Source organism: Tyto alba, unplaced genomic scaffold (assembly GCF_018691265.1).
Source record: "Tyto alba isolate M040663 unplaced genomic scaffold, T.alba_DEE_v4.0 Super-Scaffold_45, whole genome shotgun sequence".
In the NCBI taxonomy this organism is placed as follows: Eukaryota; Metazoa; Chordata; class Aves; order Strigiformes; family Tytonidae; genus Tyto; species Tyto alba.
Window position 1 is genome coordinate 18,423,780 of NW_024881321.1, and position 20,190 is coordinate 18,443,969.

General features: G+C 35.9%; 1 protein-coding gene across 16 annotated transcripts in view; it reads right to left on the minus strand.

The window, feature by feature from the left end:
• The window catches only part of MYCBP2 (MYC binding protein 2), a 199,575-nt gene that overhangs the window by 10,876 nt on the left and 168,509 nt on the right, over nt 1-20,190 (minus strand). For 14 of the 16 annotated variants that reach the window (XM_042806211.1, XM_042806215.1, XM_042806222.1 and 11 more), the window contains 13 exons: nt 17,532-17,692; nt 16,730-16,886; nt 15,876-16,100; nt 15,179-15,244; nt 12,599-12,838; nt 12,363-12,461; nt 11,329-11,409; nt 9,880-10,146; nt 7,346-7,629; nt 6,948-7,044; nt 3,774-3,893; nt 1,910-2,011; nt 101-229 (listed from right to left, as the gene is read on the minus strand). In XM_042806211.1, the coding sequence (XP_042662145.1) occupies nt 101-229; nt 1,910-2,011; nt 3,774-3,893; nt 6,948-7,044; nt 7,346-7,629; nt 9,880-10,146; nt 11,329-11,409; nt 12,363-12,461; nt 12,599-12,838; nt 15,179-15,244; nt 15,876-16,100; nt 16,730-16,886; nt 17,532-17,692 (2,028 nt within the window). The remainder of the gene's footprint in view (nt 1-100; nt 230-1,909; nt 2,012-3,773; nt 3,894-6,947; nt 7,045-7,345; nt 7,630-9,879; nt 10,147-11,328; nt 11,410-12,362; nt 12,462-12,598; nt 12,839-15,178; nt 15,245-15,875; nt 16,101-16,729; nt 16,887-17,531; nt 17,693-20,190) is intronic. The other 2 variants (XM_042806226.1, XM_042806212.1) reach the window with 1 other exon arrangement.

Genomic DNA, 20,190 nt, shown 5'->3' on the forward strand with positions numbered 1-20,190 from the left:
AGATCTGATACTTGCTACTGCCTTTTAATTATCTAGTAATTGGGGAAATGCACACAGTGTATGCAGTGGATACAACATGATGTCATGTATACAGGTATACCTGTCGCTGATGACTTTTTGTTCGCCGATGGAGATGAAGGAATCGGTCACAATCTGTACACAAATTCCCACAGACGTTACATAAAATGATTGCAGCAGTTTCACCGTCATCATGGTTATCACACATTGGCTAAAAAAAAACAAAGAAGAAAAAATATTAAATAATTCTCTCTTTATTAAACCACCCATTTCAGCATCTGTTTTTATTCTCCCCCCCAGTCACACTCTCCCCTCCTCCAAATTAATAGCTTGTTTAGACTATTAATTGTATTTTTAGAATAATCAGTATCTAAATAGTTATTCCTGGACACAAAAAGCCCCCATTTACTGTATCAGTTCTTCTGATATTCTTCATCTCACATTCTGTGTAATGTAGCAAAACCATGTTTTTCAACAATATAGTTGAGACATTGTTTTCAGCTAGTCTGAAAAAAGCTTTATGGAGTAACAGTGGGTTATGGTAATGTTAACAGAAGAGTTCAGAGATACGAATACTCGGGTCAGTCAACATGCATGCTATTTACCCTTAATTACTTTGATATGCTATGTTTACTCTGCTCAAACATCTAATCAAAGCTGTAGGTAATTTCTAACTCAGAGAGAATACAGTCAAAGTAACAAACTTCAAAATCCACCATAAAATTAAGTTGTTCTACTGATACATTTATTTTTATAATTCAACAAAGTTCTGTTTTGCAGTTCAAAATATCTGTACAGAGTTCAATGACTGACTTTGATTATGCATATGTCTGAGAACAAGTTTCCATCGTACCCCCAGAACATCTGGTTTCCATGACATTGCTCATGCAACTTGGAAGAGAATCTTCTTAACAGCAGTGCCGATAGAGAGGGACACAGTTTACCTCAGAATTTGAATATCCTGGTATAAAACAGGATCGGGGAATTTCAGGCTGGGTTCAGCAGCTTGTATCCCTGCTTGATGTCTTGGCTACTCTTTCAACATTTCCGAAGCTCTACAGAAGTCTCTCGACTTTCTTAGTCACCTTGGAAACCTCTGTGCCTGCTTTCTTCTCTCAGCAGAGTTTCAGTCCTTGCTGCTACTGCGGCTCTGTCCTGGATTCTCTTTCTGCCTACACTAAACTGCTTTGGAAGTTTCTTTGCACTAAGCATCCTCAGTTGCTAGTGGGAAGGCACACTATTCCCTTGCTTCCCACAGGGACCCAACTAACCAAGTTGTAAAGAGACCAGCTTCATTATTTTGCTCTCTCCAGATTTGTATTAAAAAATCATAAGCTTTTTATGATAGTGAAAAATATAGACAGAACCTTGATTAATCTATCATATTCCATATTAAATTTGTAAATCCTCTGAGTAAATGGTAGCTTTACTAAATTCAGTTAGAAAGAATTTATTTCTCTTTGAGGTAATCACTCTCTACTGATATGGTGAAGAGGAAGAATTATGGAGAAGCTGTTATTGAGGAACACAAAAGAACTGACTTTATTACGTGACAAGAGATCCAGATTGAAAGAATAAAGCTCTGATAGAGGGAGTTGTTATTAACTGAGTCAATCTACTCTCAAAAATCCATCCTACGGCTGTTAGGACAGCCTTGCTCCACCCTGAATACCAGTAGAATTTCTATCTTATTGTTTTAAGTTGGAATTTTTGTTTTCTGCTTAGTGCTTGACTAGAAGACAAATATTTAAATATGTATGTGCAATCTCCATTGGGGGACAATAGGGAAGAATAAAGTTAGGCCAAGTCTACCTTTCCCTATCATTATTTTAAATTCTTTGACTACTGAATAAATCTAAATAAACACAAAAAGATAGATTTTCTGTCTCACCATCTGCTTCTGTTGTCCGTCTTTTCCCATCCATCTTCCTGAGGATAGTCTATCAACATGATCCTGATCAAGTACACAGAGGGATGCTAAGGCCAGCCATAACTATTGAAAGGCAAGGTAGAAATAAATGTTTAATAAATACTTAAAAAAAAAAAAAAATCCCAAATACTAAAAAGTACAAACTTTGGCCGACAAGAATGTCACTGTTACTTGCAATCATACCTACTGCATCATCGTTAGCTGAAGCCCGCTCATACAACACAAGTTTTTTCTTTTCCAAAAGAAGTCAAGCACACAGTAAAACTTATTCAACTTTTAGGAACTACCTTGTTTCTTTCAGGTGTGTCGCTTTATGGTCATAAATACAGTAGTTAACCCACAAGACAAACAGTGAAGAAAGATCAACCAGAGTATATTACAGAAAAATACAATACAGACTTGCGTATCATTCCCAAACATTGCAGGCTCCGGGGGAGAAGAATAAATTCAAGGACACAGACTAATAAAAAAAAAACAAACCAACAAAACTTTAGCTCGATGGCATCAGTCTCCTTATGAATTCTCCTCACTGTAAGGGGCATTTGAGATTGCCTAGAAAAGGGTTTCGAGCTAACTATTCTTTAGGGGGAGCTTTTCTCTCTTCCTCTCCATTGACTACAGTGAAATCCTAAAGAAATAAGCTACACGAGGATAATTTGTTGGTACACCTGCAACCCAAACTGAAATGCACTTCACAGCTTTATTTTGCAATAGTTTTTGATCAAAAGTTTGATTGGGACAAAATGGCTTTAATTGAAAAAATTCTTCTGGACTCCCCCCAAAAAGGCATATCTCTGTGGCAGAGTGAAATTCATTCACCAGGAGAGCGAGGCTGACATTCAGGGCTCCTCTGAGACCTCATTAAACTAACACAGTGACAACAAGAGCTGGTGGTACTTTGAGACTGTGTATTCCAAACAGCAGAGAATTTATGAGTAAGGGGATAAAAAGGACAACTGGCACAGCCTTTTAAAATGGAAAACAACATGAGTGCCGAATGCTTGTAACCACTGCAAACCTTTTCTTTTACATGTAATTATTATGCTTGAGAAGCCAAAATCTGTACTCCCTAAATGGAAGGAATGCCATAATCTGCAAGTATGCTTTTCATGGTATTTCAAGCAATCTGTTAAGTTAGTCCAAGTTTCTATAAAAGTGTCATGGAAGAAGACAAAGGAAAAAAAACCACCCCAGGCAAATAATAAAGGACTCAGCAAATGATTTTTCGTTTTGAGACTAAAACACAGGTGAAGCTTAGCTTAATTGTCCTAGAGAATGTTTGTTACTGAGTGTTTTCATAAGAGCCCTGAGACATAGCAGCTGATGACCTACAAGTCAAACCACTCAAAATAATCATGCAGAGAGCTGGAAAAAGACATCTGACACATATTGTGCAATTTTCTGCTCAGATGATCTCACAAATTTAGTAAAAGGCAAGTATCACAAACTTATTTACCTCAAGGGTAAAACCCGAAATGTGTAAGAATAACACTCTTCATTACTTGCGAGGTACCCAAGATACATATTTAATCAAAATTCAGTTTTTACTGGTGTATTTCTGCCACAAAGAAGAAAACTCAATCTCATGTGACACAAAGAAAGCAAGACTTCTATTAGGACAAACAGTGACTGCCTTAGGATACCTGTCCATTGTGCACACAGCTAGATTTGGAGAACATAAACTGTGTACTGTGTGTATTGTTTCCTGAAACAACCTGTATAAGGAAGTTTTTTCTAAAATATAAGAAGTTTCTTGGATGGGCACCTGCTGCACGTTTACAATGAACGTTAAGTTTAATAAAGTCAAGTTTATTAAAGTTCTTACTCTGGTTGTTGCAATGCACCTCACTGGTGATCTGTATTCTTCTTCCATTTTGGTCAGAGCTATGATGGTTTCAGCAATAGCATTCTTTGTCACACGGGACCAGGCTTCTGACAGGTGACCCTGTTAAAGAGGAAACTTATTTTACCACACATTAAAAACAATGAAAACTGTAACTAGACATACTACATGCAACATCAGGTTAGGATCTCAAGTTAGAACAGAAAAAAAGAGGAAGTCAGGGATGGCTGAGAAATCAGGTGTTTTCAAATCAGACAGATCTGGTAAAAATTAGCCCTCAAATACTCAGGTGACTGACTGAAGTAGTCTCTAAGCAACCGCTGGAATAACTAACTTGGAACAGGTAGAGGGCATATGATTTGAAGAATGAAAGGGCATATTCCTAAAGCCCCCCAAGCCCTGGAGAAAAAAAAGATACAGAGCTGGAGCACAAATAAGTGACCGTGAACAACACACAGATTACAGTGGGTTCCTAGAGAAATCAGTTTCTCTCTCCTAGCTTGGCCTTCCTGAATACTCTCCACAGTTTCTATACTTGAAAGAAATAAAGAGGACTACATCAGAACTGTAACATACTTTCCAAAACAACATTAAAGATTCTGAGCCTATGGCACTGACTCATAGTTTGTGATTCAGAGACTGCTAAATCATTAAGTTCTTAATGTAGTCTCTAAATTTCTATATCTCATACTAAAGGTGACAGAAATAATTGAGACTCACTGGGCTCTAAAAAGGAAGCTCTAGTGACTAACTCAGATGTAGGTACCTACACACTGCAAATGTTGAACAAGTGAAAGGAATCACATTTATAATTCTTATGAAGTATCTAGGAAGACTGATGTCACCCTACTGATAATCAGCTGCTCTAAAAAGCCTCACAGAAGGGTTTTTAAACTAGGACCCCTGCATTCCTCCATGCTCTTTTGGGTAACAGGGCCAAACTCCCAAACAAGTTTTGAGCATGCCTAAACCACAGAGATTCCTTACAAAACATACTCAAGAAATGTTATTACTCCCACCGTTGAATAGCCTCAGCTGCATCTCCCTCATCTAGAATGACAGGGAATAAAGTTCAGATCTCCTCATACCAGAGGAGAGGAGGGAACTTATTGTTTGGGTACTGAATAGAGTAAACTCAGTCCCAGTCATTAAGTAAGCAATTCAGAGAATATTGAAAGTGAGATTTAAATCCACATCTCAGAGGACTACACTTTATCTGACTGACTTGATTCCTTTCTTTTTTGTAATTGCTACATACACGTTCCAAGTAGAATGGCTTAAACAAGAGAATTCGAGACCCACACCAGTATACCCAACAACCAGTACTTTTGGAAAACTATCAGGTAAGTGGAAGATGGAGCCTCGCATACTCTGGATATGCATGTAAAGTTGTCATATCTAAATCCAGAACTTTAAGAACTTTCCTACTAACTTCTGCAATGGTTTCGGGGAACCAGATATTAGCCAATGCAAGTTTCATAGGTGAAGGTCTTGAATGGCTAGAGGAGCTGCTCAAGCAAAAATAAAAACATCTGATTTTAGTCAGCCGGACATTTTCTGTTTCTACTAATCTCTTTTCTTTATCTCTTTTATTTGCCTATCTGGCAAAGGTCTCTGCTCACCTTAGTTTTAATCAGCTGTTCATTAAGGGACAGGCTCTCCCATCATCATGGGAGCCAGAATCCCATAAAGCAAGGACTACAGAATTTGCTTCAGAAGACTTGCGCAGTACTATTTTAAAATGCTGCAAAAGAGAATCCACTATTTCCCTGACGTTTTCCCACTTACCTAAAGCATACCTACCAACAACAGCTACAAATGATACTGGCAACAACCCTTAAAAAAAAAAAATCTTGAACAAAAAATTATTTCCCCTGCCCTCCTCCCTCACCCAATTAAGTCCCAATATGTGTTGCATCTTACACACTGAAAGAAGTGGGATGCCTGAGAAAATCATATGGACATATACATACAAGGGGCATCATGTTAATCCTGGCATTTACTATCTTCTGAGTACTTTTCTTTGCAACCACTATGGTTTTTGGTCCTAGTTTTTCTACGCAATTCACTAAAACGTTGATAAAGTAAGAAGAAACAAAAATCCATCATGTGGAATCACTATGGTACCTACAACAGACCTTTCTTCTCTAGTCACTGGAGCAACTGAAGCAAAGATTAAGTGATCATTTTATGCATGGACCAGCACTGCTAAGGGATGAGACACACTTTAACTGGTAACTCTTAACTAAAGATGAATTGTGAGATTCTGAAATCTTGTGGTCAGAATCAACAGTAGCAACTGCAGAGAATTCCCATGCAGCTTCAGCATCTTTGAGAAGGGATTTCCTTAATCTAAGCACATTGAACGGTTTAGAAAATAGGACTCCAAAGCTGAAGATACTGAACCAGCTTTCAAAGGGTAATCACAGGGGAAACTCTGGGTCATTTAGAGTATCTCACCGAAATAGATACTGAATTAAGGAAGACAAAAGCAACCTCCCAACTACGCTCTTTTCCCTTAAACATATACAAAACTTTTTTTTTTTTTTTTCCCAATATTGTTTCTGAGAAATCGCTGAATCACTTTTCATCAAATTCTTCTGTCAATAATCTTTCCTGAAGCAGATACAACTACAGAAAATTTCAGCCCACATAGTTAAAGTAATAAACAACTATAAATCTAGTTGTCAGTAAGACTGAAAGAAGTCAATCTTAACGTGCAGTCTTAACCAGAAACTCCACATATAAAAATCTACATACAGTTATGTGAAAACAACACTATTATCTTACTCCACAGACACTTTTTACTTTTCAGTTGGAGTTCTAAGCGCTCAAGACTTAATAAATTAGGCCTCTAAGTTAATAATGTAGATAATGACACACAATTATTGTTTACTTCTTAAATTTCTGGTACAAGCGACTTATTTAAAAGCTTGTTTCACAAGTGGACTTCTGTTTCACAGAACCAGAACTCAGTTCCTACTGCTCCTAGGCCTAGACTCTTACCCAGACGACTATACCTTCTTCTTCTTGAGACTAAATCACATCTAACAACTCAACCCAATACTAACTGCAATAGAAAGTAATGAAAAAATGTACTCTTCATTATCAGAAATATTTGAACATACTCCGCATGTTTAAAGGATAGAAACTTACTGCTGCCATGTCTTTAATGAGTTTAATAATGATCTCTGAAATCTGTGTAGGTGTTGAACCCTTCATCCACCAATGGCTTTCACCTCGTCGAATATAGCTGCAAAGAACACATGGCAATACGTGAAATAAATTCATATAGTTAGTTACTATTTGTCAAAATCCAGCACAAAGAAATAGTGCACACATTCAGCTTATGGCAGGTTGTGGGGTTTTTTGGTTTTGGTGTTTGTCTGTTTTTTAAATCAAACTCACTAATAACATGATTCATACTGTCAAAGTATTATACATTATTTTTCTGTTTATAAACCAAAGATTATAAAAGACATCATAACTGACTTCAAAGAATGTAATTATTTTGTGCCTTTAGCCTGAGAACAGATACATATTTTTAAACAAACCTGGAATTGAAGATCATTGGAAGTGTGACTGTAGTAACTCCTTTGCCTGCAGTAGTGCCAGCTGTCCCTGTTATAGTAGTTCCTTTGGCTTTTAGCTGTACAGTGAGAGCTTTGGCAATGCATCCCAAAAACATGTCTAAGATACCTAGTTTATTCCAATCTCCTTTTTCTGTTGAGTGAATGATATCACTTATATCTGCTGGTGGAAGAGACTTCACTCCTATAATACTGGCCAGGCGACTCGGGGTTACCTCGGGCAAAACACGTCTTAGTAATGAAGTTACCTGGAGAAAAAAATCAGAACACCACAATTCTTACTAAGACAGCTGGAGTTTTCAAGCAAAATCAAATGAAGTCTTTTTTCTTCACAAGTCATTTCAGTAAGAAGGACTGAATCTACATTCTGTACTTAAATCACACCTGTAAGAAATTCTGTAAGGTTTCTACCTTGCTTTGAAGTGTTTATTAATATACTCAGTGAGATAAGGCCGAAGAATCCAGAACCAACCTCAACTCAAACAATACTTGGTATTCGTATAATAGTAAAAATATACTCAGTACTGGACTTGTGATAACAGTGATGCAGATGTTTGTACAACTCTGATTTGCTTGCATGTTACAGACATGTTTCCCACCTTGCATATCATCTTGAGATGTCAGAAACAGTGGTAGAACCATTAGAGAAACTTTAGACTTCTGAAAACAAAGTACCTGCCTTGAGGTACTGAGAATCAGGGTACTCTTTTCTTCCTCCTGTAGTTCTCCTTGTGATATTCTAACTGGAGTTTGTTAAAAAGGAAACCTGTGCCAATTGCTCTGGATCTAACAGGAGCTGTCTTGAAATTATATGCTTCAACCTTACCAGCTGGTGGTATTGAGTTGAAATTGGCTATATCATGCAAAGTTTGGTCCAAATCAGGGAGTATGAAAGCTCAATGAGTTAAGATTTCATATCTAATCTCTCAAGCCTTCAATGTTTTCTTGAAAAACTGCTTACATTTTAAGAAGAAACCAGTATTTCCCGTATCTGCAATATATCAGAATTACTAAGTGGTGAAGTATCTGCCTCCAGGCAAGTTGAAATGTGACATTGTGACAGTTCAGAAAATTGGCAAAAGTAGAGTATGAAACATAAAAACTTCTGAAATGGGAACTAAAAATTCACCTACAGAAGGTACACCAGCTAGCAATGACAAGCGAGTGCCCTGACTATACTAAAGCAAGTATTTTAGATGTCTATATATTTATATTATGTGCATATAAATACACATACACTCAGACAGACAACATTTGCAATAAATAAATAAACCAGCTTTTAAGCTTCATACATTTGAGAAGTGGGAGGTTAACACCTCTAATATTTAAAAAAAGCACCTCTGGTTCTTGCAATTATATGTAATCATTCTTGACGATAGGCTCCTCTATAAGTAGACAAATGCAATACGTGAACTTTAAGTCATCTCTTTTTTGGAATGTAATACATAACACTGGTCTAAACTTAAGTATTGCCAGTCACAAGGAAGTGCCAACTTCAGAATCCAAAGTTACATCTTAAAATAAAGAATTCTTAGTCATTGCAACAGGAAGACCTGACAAACTGAACATATGTAACAGGACATGGATGAGTCTGTTGGAAAACATGAACAGCTGGGCTACTGTGAAGTAAGATTCACTGAATACTGAAGTTCAGATTCACTGAAGAATCCTTCGCAACATCACTCCAAAACGAAGGCCGTGTGCTTATGTAAAAGATCCCCATTAGGACACACAAAATGACTAACTGCTCTTTTGCATCCTACTTCGTTTCAGCAACAATCACTGCCAAGCAAGCCTTACGTCCCTTTGACGTATGGTTTGAGAAAGCAATTTATCCTGCCCTATTCAAAATCCCTCAGAATAAAGACAAGAAAGGTGAAGAGTGATATTACTCAAAGGCATTTTGGAATAGTTTGCTGATTTAGGTTCATGGTGGAGTAACTGTTAATTAAGCAATATCGGGTTCCTACAACTCAGCTATACCTCCTGGAGACAAAGCCTTACAAACTTACACAAAAGTGAGTTTGTTTTAATTTCCTAACTGTAGCCTTCATTGTCTTCAACAGTGTTTGCGCTCCCTACGAATAGTTTTATACAGTCAAATTGTGGTGGTGCTGGCGTATATACATATTTATATATCAAACACATAAAACTTTATCATTTTAACCCCATTCAAAACTGGGAAAAAAGCCCCAAACCTGACACTTAAATTCCAAAAGGAGGTTCTATAATTTGTCTTTAAATGTTTACAGATTTCTCTTTGCCCTCTCCTCGTGACTGCAGTAACTAAATGAGTTGTTTTATTTAGTTATTCCCTGTGTGAAACACAGGGATGATCTGCGTATGATTGGGAAAACATTTTTGAAGGCAAACCACAACATTACATTTCACGAAACAGGAAGTTCAAATACATATGACCCAATCACGTACACACGTATAGGACTCCGAAGAGTTTTTTCTAGGAATACCAAGATAGACAAGGAACGGTGAGCACTCACCTGCCTCTGCACCCGGGGAGAAGCAGTGTGTAGTAACGAGAAGAGATCCTGGAGCAGGGTCAGCTGCTGAGCCAGATACTGCCGGCCCACATTGGAACCACTCAGCGCCAGAACCATTGACAGCAGCTCAAAGCAGTAAGCGTCAGAAGAGGCGTCTTCATCGTTAGGCTGCGAGTTGGCGTTCTCTTTGCTAGAGATGGCATGCTCCCACTCCTCACGCACACGGGTTGCTTCCATTCGTATGGCCTGGACTATGTGAGCACACACCTATCCAAACACAGAGTAGCTCTTAAAAACTTTTAGGAAGTGAAAGAGGTCGTGTGTTTCACAACTATGACTAAAATGGAAAGCTGGTGAAATCTGGCCTGTGTATAAATTACTTCTCAATGTAAATTCAAATGAAGAATAAAAATTAGGTTTAAATTTAGAGTGAAGATTAGATAAAATTCTTTAGAATTAAGAGTTAGATTTAATATGGATTTTTCTCACCTTCATTCTGGAAGATTTAGTTGGAACAAATATTCTTTAATTGCAGTTCCTGACTTTTAATTTGCTTTTTACATAGAATTCAGGTTAAAAAACCCACAAAAACCACCAAACAAATACATTTACTCAATACCCAGAAAATAAAAGGACCTATCAAAAGACTTTGTCTCTTGTTTAGTTTACCATTCAGGAAGCTTACAAAATTTTAGAAACAATGTTTCCATTTTACCAATAGTATGTTAGAAAGCATATTTAAGAGATCTTAAAGTTTGCTAAGATGGGTGACAAAAAGATTCTGCATGACTTACTAATCTAACAAACTTCAAAATTAATCTAATACTTCTTGTATTACTCTGAAAATCTTTACAGCAATGTTTGTCTCATGATAGGTGTAATAAAGATAATATAAAAGATGCTTCAGTTGGTATATTTTAAAAAAAAATGAGTATTCAAAAGAAAAAAACCCCATACTCTAATTACTAAGATAAGAAAACTGCAGGAAAGTATAATTTAAGAATCTATGCACTGATTAACTTCTTAGGATTAAATTTTATCAAACATAAATATTCTTTGGTAACAGAAAGGAGGGGAAAAACTAAGAATCTAAACTCTTGTTACTGAACCTCTCTGAGAAATTCAGGAGGCTCTATTATTATGCTATTATTACCAGCAAGCTTGAAGAAGTACCATTTACAACTCAATTCTAAAACTCTTCTTTTTAAACTGAGTCTAATAGGATAGAGGTTTTTATCCTATTAAAATGGATTTTTTTCAGTGTCAATTTCAGCAGATTTTTCATATAAAATGCACATACGTGCTATTTAAAATGTAAATCAGAATTTGATTATAAAGAACAGCAGAAGAACTCGAAGTGTCAAGTAACAGGTACTATAATCAGTGAAAACAAGCATATTTATTACAACACAAACATTTAATCCTCAAAGCATTTCAGAGTGAACAAACCTGCTTCTGCAAATTTGTCAGTTTGCTCCGGCTGAATATGATCCCTACCATGTGCTCCTTCAGGTCTGCATCTGATGTTGCCTTCGGAAAAAGCATATTTAATATTAGATCAAGAATTTTAAGAACATTTCCCAATTACTGTAGCAATTAACACTGAATAAGAACAAACTTTGTTGTAAATTTGTCGCTTTTTGTTACAGAGAAATAAAATACATAAGCAAGATCAATGATAGCTATGGTTAATAAATACCTCTTAGATGTATTTGCTTTCTTTCTAAGAGGAAATTTGAGCATGAAATAAAATAATCAATAAACAGAACAAGTGAAATATAATTATCTGAGAATTAGCCTCTTCACGTAGCTTAATACGATCACTGATTGAGTCTTTGTAAAGCAGTGCACAGAATACACTTTTCAGTTTATATATCTCACAACAAAAGAAACAGGGAACACAGAATTAAGTTACCACACAGCAGGCATGATAAAAATACACCTTTACAAAATTAATAATTCAGTCACGGAACTTATTGTTGGGTAGAACAAAACCACGTATCGTCTGAAAAACGAGATTACTTTCATATATTCCAATTTTAGCTACTAAATACGACAGTCTAGATACAGTGACCTTTTCAGGAACACTTCTTAAACTAATCTGTGCTGGAAGACAGGAGAGTATACTGGGTAAAAGGACAGTAGCAGTTTCTTAATATTTTTTTCTCTAAACATCAACAGAGCCCCTCTTAAGGCACAAGATAATAGGCAAGAAGGACTTTCAGGTTGACCATTACTGCACGTGTTAAGTACTTCTGTAACTGTAGGCATAATTTGCACCACCATTGCTACAATGTTTCCATTAAACGCATATGCTCCAATTACAATTTACTAATTAAAAAATCAGTAATTTTTAGAAAAGAAGCAGTTGTGACATTTTACTTCTGTTTTGATCTGAAAATTACGTAGCATAAGATAAATACTGAAAATCATCTTGGATCATTTTTTCAGCAAAGTATTATTGATAGAATACAAATAAATACATTGTGTACTTTTTCTTCTCCTTCTGGGGAAGACAACAGTGCTTTTTCTTCTTGTTCTGGGGTTGGCTCAGCATCTCCAGAGATGAGTTTTCCAAATACCTGGAAGAAAGACAGTGACAATTAGCTTATCTCAAAGACAAACTTGTGCAGATGTGACATTTTACATTAAAACTGAAAGCACTAAAGTTTACAATTTATAGTAATTTTTGCCATATAACACATCATTAAAATCCCACCTGGGATGTAATAAGTCGGAATACTCGCAGCGTCTCAGATTCACAGTTCCTTTGTTGAGCTACACTTGCAGAAATCTGGCCTGCTATTTTAATGCTTTCACCATCTTTCCATCCAAGAATTTTCACTTGTCGAACTCTTAGTGTGTTCTCTGGACCCTTCAATTCAATTTTGATGATGTGATTATCACCCCCAGGAAGTTCACTTGTTACCCAGCCAATATGTCTTGAATCCAAGTCTACCTATTAAGCAGGAATATAAAGATGGGAACTGACATTACATCAAACAAAAAGTCACCTACCTCTAAAGCAAACCCATCATGTATCACTGGAACCAATACAGTGTTTACTATGAAATTTTCATCCTGAGCAGTAAGACTATCATGTTTATAAAAATATTCAACCTCATGAATTCAGATAAAAATGCTCAAACTTAAAAAAAAAAAAACAAACCCCACACATATAGCCATTTATATTTTGTCTTTAAAACCTAATAGTGGCCTATCTCTCTCTTTTATCCTCTAAGCAACAGTTCACATATTTAAAAAAACACTTTGAACTGATGTTTACTCACTACTTTTAATTTAAAAAAAAAGCCACCGTAATTTAAATGAAAACATTACACACAGTTGTCAATAGTTAAGTTGTTTCATCCCTATTCACATAAACCCCTGCCAAAGACATTGTAACTCTGTGGAAGTCAATGTCTGATATCCTTATTGAGAGACGCAGGACTTAATAATTGTAAAAAAAGACAGATGAACTGTATCAAATTAATTTATTGTAAAATAAATATGGTTTAAAAAAAAGAAAAGAAAAAAAAAAAGAACATAAAAGATGTTGTATGATTTAGACTGTGATGTTATTACTGGAAGCCAAAACCCGACAGGGTGCAGTGCTCATTGCTTGCATCACTGCTCAGAGCAACCCGGGCGGGCCCAAGCTGCCCTTGGCCCCAAGCCAACGAGCCATCTCATATCCATAGGCTCATTTCTAATTGAACTAATATTTGTTCTCTGCCATTTCTACGCTAATTCTCAGTACCTGCATCGCATCAAATTGTACTGCAGCAGACAAGATTAACTTTTTTCTTTTTTTTTTTTTTTTAAATATCATGAGACAGGTAAATATGCATGAGTTAGGGTAGGGTGTGTGGGTCTGAAGATAAAAAACATGTTGGAGAAGTGTCAGAGGACTGGTCAGCAAAGAGGGAGCAAAGTGGCATCAAGTCCCGCCTGCCTTCTAGGAGTGAACCATCCCTGGAAAAACGCCTGGGCACTGTGTTGGAGCAGGCAGAAACAAGGCCAGGGAGCCAGCTAACAAGCTCTATCAATGATCACAAGTCCGGTGCCAGAGTTCTGCTGTGGTCTTCTTTTATTCAGCTGGATAGCCAGGTATGCCATGTCAGTCTTCCCACAAAAAACAAAAAGAATTCTCCAAGAGGGGGTGTGTGTGTGTCAATCTGTATTTTGTATCTACATATACAGACTCACAGAGAAATACAGACATACACACACAAGCTTTGTATCTGTCTATGTATATATACACACTCACACTTCACTGTTTAGTATGACCCCATGGTACCAAAGTTTTGTTTCTTCAGATCTGTAACATCTTTTGGAGCTCTATCTTTGCCTTAAACGCTCTCTGAGGATAAGAGGTAGAGAAATCAGACCATCTCTCTGTAATAAGACAGTGCTGCTTCTTTAAGAATTTTAGCACTGACTGTCAGTAACCCAAATAATAAGGTTTTGAGCCCAGGATGGTAACTGCCTGCTTGAAACCTTAAATGTCTTTGATGGATGACACTGATGTCAAAATAGACAACATCATTCTCTGTCTAAAAAACATGCATCTGTCATTTGGCTTAGCAACAGAGGTACAAAGCCTGAACACCATTCCGAACCGGAGCCACTGGGTCTTCAGCGACCCGAGGCTGAGAACTAAAAATGGCGGGGTAAAATGTGTGCTATAAATGTGTATTAGACCATGTAATAGAAACACTCATACTGAGCACAAATGATTTATTTTCTCCTTTCTCATGGAGTTTTATTTCTGCTACCTCTTAAGCTATGTTTCTCTAATGAAAAATGATTCCATGAAGCACATAAAAGGCAGTGACAGTGCAGCCCTGAGAAGCCAGGAATCAGAATATCTAGCAACGTGTAATGCTTCTTAATGCAATTACTTCAGGTATAGTTAGATATGTGAACCCTAAAAGAAATCAAACAGCTTGATGGACCTTATAAAATGCAACCTAAACAGGGTTTTTTTTTTTTTTTTTGAAACTTTCTACATGGTCACTTATCCTTTCAGCTGCAGTAATTAAAAAAATAATCATCTAAGGAACATTTTGTATTACCCAGTTCTGTTTCATTAAAAGAGCAAAAGATCGATCAATATTCAGTATATATGACTGAATTTTGTCATTAATGCTACAGTGTTTTCCAAGAATGATGCCTGCTATTTGTAAAACAATTTATCTACCTTAAGAAATGGAAAATACTTGCTTAGAAAAAACTCTGCTGTATGCAGCCAAAAAATGGTGGCAATTTTTCAGTGTCAACTGTTAAAAATGCTTACCTGCTTTATTCTGCAGAGATCTTCTACTGCCTTGCCAGTTAGGAAAGTCATTGAAGTCACTTTGTTCTGCAACAGACAAGAAAAATAAATACAAAACACTTCAACTGAGGTCCATTCTGACTATTTCTTCTCTATTAAGAGAGTACATACGTAAAAGAGAGACAAGCTGTTTCATTATGAAAAAAAAGAATTAAAAGTGATCAAAACCAAGCACAAAGAATTCCAAAGCACACCTCTCAAAAAAAAAAATCTGCTCCTTGTATTAAAAGCAGTAGTTAGAATAAAGATATATTTGGAACATTAAATTGTAACATTTGTAACATGTACAGATCAATCAACATGAATGTAGTAAGTCTAGGAAAGTTTGGATTTTATGAAAACTCCTTATTTGAATGCTCCTACAGAAATTGTGATCAGGAAAAGTAACTTATGAAATAATTAAATGCTTGAAAATCCATCTGAAATTGAACATCCCAGTCTTCGGTTCACGCAAACTGCAGATTTAGTTGGATTGGTCTGATGATATTAGTGACTGATTTCAAAACCACAAGAATTACAAACTTTACTTTAAAATGTGAGTTTCTGGATTAGAATTACAGACTAAACTGGACAAAGAAAACTGTGGTTCTTGATTAATAAATATATATAAGTTTGACTAAATGTGTCTCATTGAAGGTGCATAATTTCATCTTCTTACCCCAAGATCTCTGGAATTGTCTACATGAACACACACATAACGTGCATTGATTCCTTTTACACAGTTAATTGTGATGTTTTTAGTTTTGTTTTTATCTTCATCTCCTGACTCCCAGAACGTTTCTGTAGACCCATCTGTTAAACTACCAATCATGGCAGGTCGGCTTGATGTTTTAATGTCAACAATGCTGGTTAGATCTTTTAGACAAACCACTATACACAGTTCCTGTGAAAACAAATTAAAATATTTAAAATATTTGATAAAACCATACAGACATTTCTGTTCTGAGGAATATGCTTTCTGAATTAAAGAAGAAATTTGTCATTTATTCGCTCAAATTATTCAGCCCTTTAAACCAAAAGAAATATTAATAGCTAAGAGCTGAATATAAGTAAATGCCTAAATATATTAATAAATAGAAGAAAATGCTTTAAATATATTAATCAAGAGCATAAATTTGTGCTCCTCAGAATAACAGAATAAAAAGAAGATATAAGCAAGTAAGAACTGGAACTTAAGAACACAGCACGTAAAAAATGAAATAACTCAACGAACCAAATGAATTAACTAAATGCACTGTAAGAGATCCCCAAACACTGTACTTGCAAACAAGCACTTATCAAGCACTGCTCCAAGATTTAGGTTTGAATGATATACAGGCAAAGGGTCAATATTTGAACCTCTAAAGCTAAATATGAAAACCTGAACATCAGCAGCAAGATCCCAAACTGAGACACATTCAAGGAAATAAGACATTGCAATAAAGAATGTTTTAATTCAAACAGAATGATCATAGAAGTATATATAGGCTATTCACAATTGATCTCTGCTTCTGAGAAAGGTGTAATACTTGCCTGATTCATGACTTCAAAACCAGACTGAACGCTGATACTAAAACTCTCTTCACTATCTCCATCATCAGATTTAGACAAAATATTGTTGATATGATGAAAAACATTGCTCTGGTGCAGGAACTGGTGATCAGATTGTTTGAATTTGAGACTCCAGCACCTGAAAAGACATTTAATGGACTTTGAAATTTTGAATATTGTTTAAAAGACATAACCTACCAGTGAAACTTCTAATGACATTTTTGCTTCGCAAAATATGTTCTATAAACCTTTAACTTCAAATTTTTGCAGTTAGTTTACTTAAGTGTTTCTATGCACCACTTTGAGGAAGGCAGGAACAATGTTAGCATTTTAGAATTTTAACAGTGAATAGAATCATTATTATTCCTAGAACATTGGATAGAATCGTTATTACTCAATTTGTATCTTTGAGACAGACAGACAGGAAAAAGTTCAAACACTGTAAGGATACTATTCAGATGAGAGATTTCTGAGCAAAAGGAATTATACTACCACGCATATACAGACAGATACTATCATATTATTCAGTATTTATTTTTCCATAGTGGATACAGAACAGAATTTAAAAGCTTTTCTCTACAAAGTCCTGTATAGTATCATTTAGATCTGTAAACACACACATACATCTTTTACATATATCTTTCCTATGACTAAGGACAGACATGCTCCTTTCCACACAGGCACATAAAGTCATTTCAAACTTCCTATCTACATTGCAAAATCTTTTAATCTATAATGTTACAATGTTTCCAGCCTTTTAAGAAACTTCTTAATTTGTGCTTACCTTAAGGCCATTTGCTGTAATGCGCTACCACTGGGAAGAGACATCATAAGATCAGAGATTGTTTGGAGAAGGCGGTGAAAAGTGTGGGGTAATGGGTGAGCTGCTTCGCCTGCAATGACTATATCTGACAGAGGATGTTCACATACTCTTGTGTCTTTTTCCTAAGATGCAAAGCAATTTGTATATTGTTAACAGACTTTCAGAGAACAGAGGTTACATAAATAGAAATAAGAGTGTTTATGATATTTGGTTTAATAATAACTGCAACAATCCTATAACAAATGTGAACTTCAAAGCAGTTCTTGTCAGAGAATTTTTACAGTACCAAGTTATACATGAACACCAAACAAGGAATTTGAGAAGTACAGTGTATAGTGCCACCTATTTCTCATGATTTACGGTTGTGAAACATAACATTGCAATAATCTGAGAACAAACTAACTAGAAAAAACAACATTAACAACTTATTTGAGCAGCAAAATCCAGCCATAACAAAGTCGTTAATTAAGCCAAGGTTATCAGCTATTTCATTAGAGCTGTGAAAATAATGACTCCTAGTTAAGGGATGTCAGGATCAGAAGGGCTGTGTATTGGGAGCCAAGTTCCACTGGGCAGCGGGTACGAGGGCAGCAGCAGAGGACCAAAGAGGGTGGGGGCCAGCACGGTGTGTTATGGGGAAGAGTAGCAGAAAACGAGAAATAATTTCGGATCATGATAACCTATTTTAGAAAGCAGGGAAATACTCATCTATGAAAGATACAAATTGTTTCCTCTGCCTCTTTCTTAAAAGAAAATCTGATCCTGCTTGAACCACAGAACCCAGCTGAATGTCCTCAACATACTGACATCCAAAGCCAGATTAAAACTTAGTATTTTAGACCCATTAAACTGTCTATGCATATTCTTGAAAGTAGATTCCCTATGAATCTTGGCTGCATGAATTCCTAGAAATGCTATGGTATTATCTGAACTGAATTTTAGGCACATGCTTACCTAGACAAGAATCATCAAATCAGACATTTATCTGTATTTTCTCCGAGGGTGTAATGTGGTGAAGTGTACTCAGTGTATGAAGCATGAGATTGAAATCTACACTAAATATAATCAATTATTCAAAAAAAGTTCAAAGCCTAGATATTCCCCTACCCACCAAGGATCCTATCTACACAGATAGCATCCTGTTCCCCCCTGTCTCCTCTGCATCTTAGAAATTCTTGCATTTTGTTTTGCTTTAACAAGGATATTGCCCTTGAACCTACATCTTATGCGTTAAACCATTTATGGTTCTAAATCCCTATCCCCCATTTTTACAGAATTTATTGTGCTTTTTCACCCTCTCCCAGTATACTAAAAGAATATGTAAAAATATTTCACATAAGGAAATGAATCCCAGTTGTGGAAAAGCACTGAACTGCTTTGAATTTATTACATTGTGTATGTATATTTACATGGGTATTTTTATCATATGATCAGACTAATGAAGGAAGATGTTGTAATTTGAATTACATCACCTGAGTGATATTTAATTATTAGCTGAAAACTGTTGGCAGTTTTGTATGCCATAAAATAAGTCATCCTAGCCAAGTGACCAAGAGGAATTTTTTAAGTCCCCCCTTCATACCAAAAGAGAAGCAGCATTTCCACCAAAGCAGAAGTGGCATATTTTAACATTCTTTTCTAATGTCCTTTATCTTCAGTAATTATCCAAACTACAGCTACGACAATATTTGTTTATTATTATCTATAGTAAAGGTTCTAATTTTGGAGGCTAATCAGCATAAAGACCAGTGAGAGCACACTTCCCTCACTCTACCAGTGCTACTCATGTAGTAGCTGAAACTGTTACAAGGCAGAAAATTGCTGGAGCCAAGTACAGAAACAATGTTCAGAATATAACACACAGAGCTACTGAAAACCAGCTTTAATGTATACATAGAAGAACATGGCACACTTGAAAATAAGTAAGTAGAATTATAAGACTGCACGTTGATAGAGTAACATGGAATAGTTGATATCCCACATAAAATTTAGGACAAGATTACAGTTGCTTTGTAAACAACTGTAGCAACATACCAGTGATGCAGTGCTGAAAAGACTCGTTTCAGAACTACTCATTTCAAAGCTGGATTAGACTTGAAGTGACAAAAATTACTCTGATTTACTAACAGCACTGTGGACATAAAGTTTTCAATCAGAGATAAATCTGGAAGACATTGTATAAAGATGCCTTCTGGAAGAGTGATAGGTTAAGACTATACCATTTTACATGCTGCATTTTCAGAACTAAAAATAGATTTTCCTTAAACCACTAAATTAACTATATCTACTGTATATATAATTAATTACATAAGCATCTATAATTATATATATATGTAATTCCTTAAATTAACTATAGATTTTCAGAATTAACTATAGGTTTTTCTTAAAGCACTGAAAGACACAGCAAACCTAACAACAAAGCCTCTCTGAAAATTATTTTCTCTCATCTCTCCTCTTTTTGGGAGACAAGGGAAGAATAAAAACTAGACAGTATATATTTTTTTTTTTCTGTTACTGAGTTAGCAATGTGATTGTGATTTTTTTTTCTTCTTTCCCATGAATACTCACAAAAATAATGCATTAAAAGACTGTAATTCATCAGCATACAAAATCTGGCAAT